This window comes from Poecilia reticulata, linkage group LG19, assembly GCF_000633615.1.
Source record: "Poecilia reticulata strain Guanapo linkage group LG19, Guppy_female_1.0+MT, whole genome shotgun sequence".
NCBI classification, from domain to species: Eukaryota; Metazoa; Chordata; class Actinopteri; order Cyprinodontiformes; family Poeciliidae; genus Poecilia; species Poecilia reticulata.
This window is the reverse complement of record NC_024349.1, coordinates 14027252-14036355: the sequence shown is the minus strand read 5'-3', so window position 1 is coordinate 14036355 and position 9104 is coordinate 14027252. Positions and strand designations below refer to the sequence as shown.

At 41.0% G+C, this 9104-nt stretch overlaps 1 protein-coding gene across 1 annotated transcript in view; it reads right to left on the bottom strand.

Moving 5' to 3' along the window:
* The window catches only part of LOC103481607 (formin-like protein 1), a 26300-nt gene extending 18247 nt beyond the window's left edge, over nucleotides 1-8053 (bottom strand). The window contains exon 1 of the mRNA XM_008437191.2: nucleotides 7288-8053. Within this exon, the coding sequence (XP_008435413.2) occupies nucleotides 7288-7449 (162 nt within the window). The 5' untranslated portion in view covers nucleotides 7450-8053. The remainder of the gene's footprint in view (nucleotides 1-7287) is intronic.
* Nucleotides 8054-9104: the final 1051 nt, after the last annotated feature.

Below are 9104 nucleotides of genomic sequence, written 5' to 3'. Positions count from 1 at the left end.
TGATTAGCTGCTTTATAATCTTGCATGAAAATACTTTCTCTTGGAGTTCTTCAATAATTCAAAGCACCTCTTTTGTCCAGTTCTGCAGTCAAGTCTTTGTTGTTATGTGATGACCTCATTTGTTATCAGCTGTATGTTGCCACAACACGACGATGACGACAGTATTGGCCATCTTACACACAATACCAAGCATCAGATTACAAACCTTTGGCCCAGTTTTTTAGAGGATCTAGGAGATGAGTCTCATTGAAAACACACAAATTCATCACWTTGGCCAGAACCAAAGCAGAAAGRAACTGCTGCTTATTTAGCTGAGAGGAAATGTTTGAGGATGAGAGAAAGTACAAGACTTCTCTTTTTAACAAGAATCCAGATAAGGCCACCCTATACTAATATCAGCCCGGCACACAAATGTGTCACCTGCTCCAACTGTACCCGAGCCCTGTTAACTGAGGTCGATTGGGGAGTTAATTTTGCTTAACTTGAACGCTCCCTRGGCAGTGACAGCACTGGGAGCATTACTGAAGGCCTGAAGGATCAACTTTTTACATCCAGCAGCTCAGAGGTGAACTCACAGTTTAACCAAATAATTTAAGTCTGGTTAAACGCAAGAGCTGAGCCGTCAGAAACACGTGGCGAGCAAATGAAAACACGTGTTTCTGTGCAAAACAAGGACAGGAGATCAATGGTGAAAGGGAATCAGATAAATGAAGCCTGATGAATGAAGCTGAAGGATCAATAAATGCTGATTACAAGCAGATGTTCCTGAGTAGCCATTTAAAATAGAAAATCTGGAGTGGACCCACACTGCTGCTTCAGTAGACGACGCATAAAGCTATATAGTAGATGATAACGTAGTCCTTTGCGGAAGCCTACATACACCCCTTGAACTTTTTCACGATTATCACAAAGTATTTCAAAATTGTATTTGCAAAATGCTATAAAAAAAATTAGAGCTGGCAGCAAGAAGATTATGGGTTTGAAATCCAGCCTGGGGTCTTTTTGCGTAGAGCTCGCATGTTCTCCTTGTGCATGTGAGGATTCTCTGGGTACTCCGACTTCCTCCCATGGTCTATCAATATTAGATAAACTTGTCTTTTTACATTGTCCTTAGGTGTGAGTGTGTCTGTGCAAGGTTGTTTGATATTTCTTACTCTGTGGCAAATTGACTCCACCGTGAATGGAGTTAATTGTTTAGAGAAGTAGAGTATCTTTTGTGCGGATGAGGATTCATGCAGCAGTAAACCCTTGAGGTTTACAGAGTGGTAGACACCAAAGTATAAATCACAGTAAAAAATCAACTTTATTGAACAAGTATGAATATTTACCCCACTTAAATAAAAGTGTCTGCTTTACAAAGTGTTTTTAATCCACTTTTTACTGCTTTGTTTCCCAACATATAGATGACTCACAATTTAACTGAAGATATGACTTTTATAGAAACAAACTGCTTTTGCGCAAACCAGGTTTGAGTATGATAAAGTGTGATAAAACTAAAAGAAAAGCTTCACGGATCTTAAATCACTACAAAAGTTGCCAAGTTGCCAAAATACTCTTAGGCAAATTAAGCAATAAGCTACATTCAATAACTAAGACTACAATTGAAATATGGAATACAGTAATTGATAATTACAAGTTAGAGAAGGAAACGAGGAGTTTGACCTGGTTTGCTTGGGATCCGAGGTTTAAACCAGGTATTTATTGTATAGGTTTCAAACAATGGGCAAATAAAGGTGCCACAGCAATGTGTAAATTGGCTGAAAAGGGCAAACTGCTGAGTTCTAATAGCTTAAAGGAAAAATATGAACTGGAGGTCTTGGTCCTCCAGTTCATATTACTCCATATACTCCATATTACTCCAGTATAGATACTTGCAAATGAAAGATTATTATGAGACATGGAAGTGTCTCATAATAATGGAGACATCCGCAAAACGCAGAGATGCGATCCTAAGGCCACCAAAACGGAGCCCCTCAACACCTCGGCTGCGCCTAGAAATTCTGTCCATAAAAGTAATGAACAGAATCGGTGACAAAGGGCAGCCTTGGTGGAGTCCAACTCACTGCCGGCAATGCGGACCAGACTCTGACACCGGTCATACAGGGACCTGACAGCCCGTATCAAAGGGCCCGGTACCCCATACTCCCGGAGTACCCCCCACAGGGCCCCCCGAGGGACACGGTCGAACGCCTTCTCCAAGTCCACAAAACACATGTAGACTGGTTGGGCGAACTCCCATGCACCCTCCAGGACCCCGCTGAGGGTGTAGAGCTGGTCCAGTGTTCCACGACCAGTACGAAAACCACACTGCTCTTCCTGAATCCGAGGTTCGACTATCCGACGGACCCTCCTCTTCAGGACCCCTGAATAGACCTTACCAGGGAGGATTAAGATTGTGACCCCCCTGTAATTGGAGCACACCCTCCGGTCCCCCTTTTTAAACAGGGGGACCACCACCCCAGTGTGCCAATCCAGGGGAACTGCCCCCGATGTCCATGCGATATTGCAGAGTCGCGTGAGCCAACACAACCCTGCAGCATCCAGAGCCTTAAGGAACTCCGGGCGGATCTCATCCACCCCCGGGGCCCTGCCACCGAGGAGCATTTTGACCACCTTGGCGACCTCGTCCCCAGAGATTTGAGAGCCCAACCCAGAGTCCCCAGGCTCAGCTTCAACAGAAGGCATGTTGGTGGGATTTAGGAGGTCTTCGAAGTATTCCGCCCACCGGCCCACAACGTCCCGAGTTGAGGTCAGCAGCACACTATCCCCACTATAAACAGTGTTGGTGCTGCACTGCTTCCCCCTCCTGAGAYGCCGGATGGTGGACCAGAATCGCCTCGAAGCCGTACGGAGGTCTGTCTCCATGGCCTCTCCAAACTCCTCCTATGCCCGAGTTTTTGCCTCAGCGACAACCCGAGACGCATGCCGTTTCGCCCGCCGGTACCCATCAGCTGCTTCTGGAGTCCCACAGGCCAAAAAGGCCCAATAGGACTCCTTCTTCAGCTTGACAGCATCCCTCACCCTTGTTCTTTTTTTTTAGTACCAGAGTTTTACCACAGTTCAATGTAAGATGTTTGTTGAAGTCTGGTGGAGGTGTTGAATACTTTTTTGCTTTTTATTTACCCCTCTAAATCATTGAACTCGGGTGTCACTTCCATGTCCACAATGTGTGAAATCCAGCCGTGATTCCAGTTGTGGAATGATCTTGCAACTAAATATTCCACCAGTAGCTGGAATAGTGGGGTTATAACGAAGTGAAAGCAATTGGGAACTACAGCAACTTAGAAACAAATTGTCAGGTCAGTCAAATCAAGAAGTGGGGTTAATGAAAGCTGAGCTGGGTAAGTGTGCAAAGGTCTTCAAAGTTCTACAGAGTCGATGACTACAGACCACCAAACTTTGTGGTTGTCAGATTATTTCGAGGTTAATGCACAGAGAGCTTCACTGAATAGGGTCATGACTGAGCAGCACAATGGATGAATCTGGAATTTGGAGTGTCCATGAGAACAGTACCTGTCTAACGGAGGTAGATGATTTGAGATAATTGTGGTGCTCTTCATAAGAAGAGTGGGCTCAAACCCTTAATTTAAGTGGAAGAAATCCTTAATGCTTCAGCATACCAAGACATTTGAACAATTTCATGTTCCCAATTTTGCACAAACAGCTTGGGGATGTGTTCCAACATGAATGTTCACAAAAAAATCATCTGACTGGACATCTTTGGGACGATTTAGTGACTGTGAATCTAGCCATTCTCATCCAACATCAGTGCCTGACCTCATAAATGTGTTTATGGAAGAATGTTGAAAAAATCCCATCAATACGCTTGTGGTGCCCCTAAAAATGCCACCACAGTATTTTATTTTATTTTTGTTATCATTTGCAGTTAGGCAAGTTAATCTATCTGTATTTATAGTGCTTTCCTGAGGTGGGGACAGGAGCGGTAATGGCGAAGCGGAACTTTTGTTTGGGGACGTTGCTTTCAGGYTGTTTTTGGGATAGACTTCCGGTTTGCCTCAAATGCAATCTGGATGTCAACAGAAGCGCTGGTCGTCATTGCTGACTCTTTGTTTATTTTCTCTTCTGATTGTGTGTCCCACTCTGTTAGAGTACAGTTCCTACTCCTGGGACCTGTAACAAGCTCTTAAAACTCAAAACCTCTAAACCTTTATACGCTCCTGTTTCAAAAAATTTAATTCAACCTCCTTCATAATTCATCCKTTCACAGGTGTTTGACGTTAAGATCACAATGCAGATCCATCACAAAATGATGATACAAGGACAGAGTAATGRCCATTAGTCAAATGGTCATTAGTCAAACATTGAGATTAGTCAAATCTCAATGCTTGGGAAATTCTCTGGATACAAAATTAATGTGGAAAAAACACAGATCCTGAAAATAAATTACTCCCCACAGCAGAAAATAAGGGATACCTACAAACTTAAGTGGAATGAGAAATATATAAAATATTTGGGGGTAAACATAACCAAAACAATTGACAAACTCTATGATGCAAATTATTTAGAAATAAACCACAATATTARGAAGRACTTGGGGCGATGKWTGGACATTGGCCTGGATCTCAGTTMTASASTGGAGATAATTMAAATAAATATTTTACCACGACTGTTATACCTGWTTCAGTCCCTRCCACTGACTATTCCGCAAAAACAATTTGTAGAATGGGACAGATGGATTTCAAGGTTTATRTGGAACGGGAAGAAACCCAGGGTCAGATATAAAACACTTCAGCTCCCAAAAGACAGAGGAGGTCTGGGTTTACCAGCCCTAAAAGAATATTTCTGGGCCACACAAATTAGACCTCTGGTATGTTGGTGCAATGATGATTATGTTTCAAAATGGAAAAATCTGGAAATAGGTAGGAAAGACATAGAAGCAAAAAAATTTTATAGCACATAATTTGCAGATCATTATGAACAAACGCATGCATTGAAGTAGCATGAAAAGATGCTGAAAGCACATTTTGAAATACCCTATGGCTGCGTGGCTGGTGAATTAGAACAAAACRCAATTTGATTGTAGGAGTTTTGCAATCTTTTGCATCATTTTTTCTTTTACATAGAACATATAGGAAATACCTTCTAATCAAGAACTAAATGTCACCTGTCTTCCTCCTTTTATCTTCATGTTACACTTTACCCACCACTGCATTCCCTGTTAGTATTTTGCATAAAACCTATAAACATATTCACAGAGGAGAAGAGGTGCTCAACTCTGAAGCCTCTAAATTCACTCTGTCTCCATCTTTGTTGTGGACAGATTTTTTTTTCTACCTGCAGCAGAACCAGACAAAACCTCACAACAAACAACAAATACTTCACACAAAGAAATTGACTGCCTCATTTGGTAAGCAAAACATGCAAATGTATAGATGTGGATATTGTCCGTGACATGGAAGCAGGATTGAAATAACAAAATGAAATTTAAATGCCAAGGACAGAAATCTAAACATATTTAGGAGTTTTTAAGACCTAAAATTAAGATGGCTAAATGTAAGACTTTTAGGAATTTTAAACCTGCTACAAAAACTGTTTTTCACCAAGAAGAGTCAGGAATTGAACTGACTGCTGGAGTTGAGCACCAGCCCCCTCGCAATCTTCCAGCAGGTATTTACAGTGGATGGACAGACAAATAAATTTCAAATAAATCCTAGACGTATAAAAGAGAAGTTTTCTACTTTTCCTACACCCCCCATACTCATTAGACCTAGAAAACACTGAAATCAAAATCTTCACTTGCCCAGTTTTCTGGACTGTCTCAAAACAGTGTCTTTTAGTCTCAGTAGATACACAACACTCGATGCTAAAAATTAAACCAGGTTTTACCTCCAGTTTTATTTTGACCAGTTACTGCATGTGAAACTTGAAGGAAGGCGTCGCGAAACCCAAAAACGTGATTTGATTTTCAGTCCATCTGGTCTTGTGCTACTTTTCTATTTATGCCCATCATAATTCTTTCTGTAGGAAGAAAACCTTTTTTTGTTAGCTTGGACTCTAAGAAAATATTTAAAAGTTTCTTATGCATTTTGAACATAAACAGACTTGGAGATCTCCTAACTTTGAATGACAAGAAAAAAAAAATAGAGCATCTGCAGAGGATATATTACTTGTATTCCTGTTATACAGAAAGCAGGTTTAGCTAACATTCACCGATTCATCTTTKTTGAAGAAAGACGTTAATATTAAGGTGCTGGTTGGCAGATCAGCTGACAGTCTGTAAACTTAAAGAATATATGTGTCACGTCAACATCAGCACCAGCTTCTGAGATAAGAATGGCAAGGGGAAGAGGAATGTGGATAATAACCGAGCGAGTCGTCTGGCTGCATTCTGAACATAGCTTCCTTGTTGGGACTCAAGATCTGCGTGTTCCTTTTGTATTGTATTGTTTTATTTTTTTTTTTACCGTCACAACCTGGGCTTGAGTCCAGCCTGTTTACAGCTCTAAGTCTTGGTAATGACAAACAGCAGTTCAGAAGTAGAGAACACTGTCAATCAGTGTTTGCCGTCTAAGAATAAGACATTATAACCTTTGACAAAACTGWGTTAGAATAATGTGAGCGGARCCACAAGCAAAAGCCAAACAGTTCTGGAAAAGTGGGTCAACAAATGGACTTTATTGGCTGGTATGGCTGTGGGGAATACAATGCAACTCCTCAAAGAGTGTCAGTGATTCCCCACTCTTCCCTGTAAWGCAGGGATCTGCAACTCCAGTCCTGGTCAGCTGATCTACAACTGAGATGGACCAGCGATCTGTCCAGGGAAATTTGTTTGGTCATAATGTATACAGATTGATTATGCCAATCTTATGTGCTCTTAAGGACTTTTGTTTAAATATCAGCTTGAGAAAAAATATTAAAACGTGACTACAATAAAACCTTCAGCCAAAAATAAAATACATTGACCTAAAACTATTGAGTGGTGCAGAAGTGTCCAATGTATTTATTTTGACAAGGCCAAGACTGTTTGGTGATTATAAGCAACAGCTGGTAGTTTCCATTAGTACAAACCCATGGAGTGTTTGGCAGCACTTATTGACTGACCAATACTCAAGGAATTTAGGTCTAATCTAAGGAGGGGAATTGCAGATTAGTGTCTTTAGTTAAAACAGTCCAGAACAAATGTGCTCTTATGTATCTTATTGGTTGCATTGTGTAACTGGCACAATGACAAGATTGTTCTGATATTCACATTGCAAACATAGTCCACATATTTTGTTTCCTTCCACTGTTGACATGCTGCACAGAGCAGTGCTCCTCAGGACTCACCAGTGCAGCGTTGAAGCGTTCCTCCAGCTCGTTGTCAGGCGGCATCGGAAGCTTCAGTCCCGCCGTTTGCTTCTGGGGCCCAGCGGACTCCGGGCTGGTTATTGTGGTCTCCTTAAGATCCCTTCCCTGGGAAATATCAGCACTTCCAGCTGCGTTTCCCATGATTGTGATCAATACATTCAAATACAACTCGTAAGTATAACCCTAACAACAAAAGTTGCGCAGCTCACACCTAATGCTCAGTTTATTTCCAGGTTCTGTTTGACTGAGCTCCCATCCTCTCCACAAACACGTAGTACTAACTCATCCTGAAGCTGCTTTCATTGCCCTTTATTCTTTTAACAGAGGGATGAAATTCAGCCCAGCTTCTGAATGAGAGCGAGACCTCGCAGAGATCCCAAAGCATTATGAAACCCTAGAAAGAGGGAATGGGATATCATGACAGTGACGGACAGTGACGGCTGAGCAAGTGAAAGAAAAAAAATGTGGATTAGAAGGTAGAATCCACACCTCCTGTAGCTTCTAAAATGAGCCTGAAGTTAGGAAAATTCAGTCCAAGAAATTTGAAAAGTAAACTTGGAGAAATGCTTTTAAAGCTGCTGCAGTGGTTTCAGGTAAACACCATCAGCTCTTCCAGCAGGTATTGTGCACATCTCATCCATCTGTTCCTGAATGCTAGAAATCTTTAGATTTGTGAGAGCCATGTCCACAGAAAAACAAGTGAAAAATAGAGAGCCATGGAAAGATCCAGCAGGCAGTTGCTCATTCTATCCCATGCAGGGACAGACGGACAGAAACTGAAGGTAGCAGTGACTTTAACTAAGAGCACAGAGCATCCTGGGTCCTAATGCCGTCAAGTTAAGGCCACACCTGATGCTTGAAACATGCCAAGCAACAACAGGAGGAGCAGGAACAAGGAAAAATGATATTTATTATGGTTTTCAACTTTTAAAATGGAGATGTTTTAATGATTTAATGTGCCGCTCAGTGTTATTAAAGGGGATATGTGAAGGAAAAAAAGCCACGATGTAGACCAGGTTTCCTCGAATACAGGCCTCGGGAACCTCGGTATCCTGTAACTTTTAGGTGTGTCACTGGTCCAACACACCTGAATCAAAAGGCTGATTCACCTCCACAGTATGCATAAAGTTTTCTAGAGTCATGTTAATGAGCTAATTGTTTCACTCAGGTGCGTTGAAGCAGAGGCGTATCTTAAACTTGCAGGACACCGGCCCTCAAAGGCCTTGATTTGAGGACCCCAGATGTAGACCGTTAACTATTTAATGTTATGATTTATAGAGCCAGTTGTCAAACCATGTAGTAAATAATTACCAGCTAAAGTTTAGAATTGAAACTAAATCCTGATATTTATTCAATAAACAGCATGATGACATTACCGACTGTTAAGTCATTAGTCAAACTTAAAATTGCACCAGATGATGCATTAAAACCAAACAATGATTTTATCATTTTTCAAAATATTTCAGCAAGTTACTTGAATAACAATTTTACAGTTTACAGCTACAATTGAAATGTAATGACATTTTAAAATGGTCCAAACACTGAATATATTTAAACTGTGACTTTGAATTTATAATTATTTTCCCTCCTTTTCAATACTTTCCAGACACAAGACGGTAAAACTACAAAGGTCTTTGTGCCAGTAACAATGTTTTTTAACAGATGATTCATAAGAACCATTAAAGAAGAGCTATTGATTACTGAGAAGTGGAAGTAGCCTATATGAAATAGGGGTACTAACTTGTAAAATAGGCTGAGAAATAAACCTAGAAATTATAAAGCAGAAGCTAAGTTCT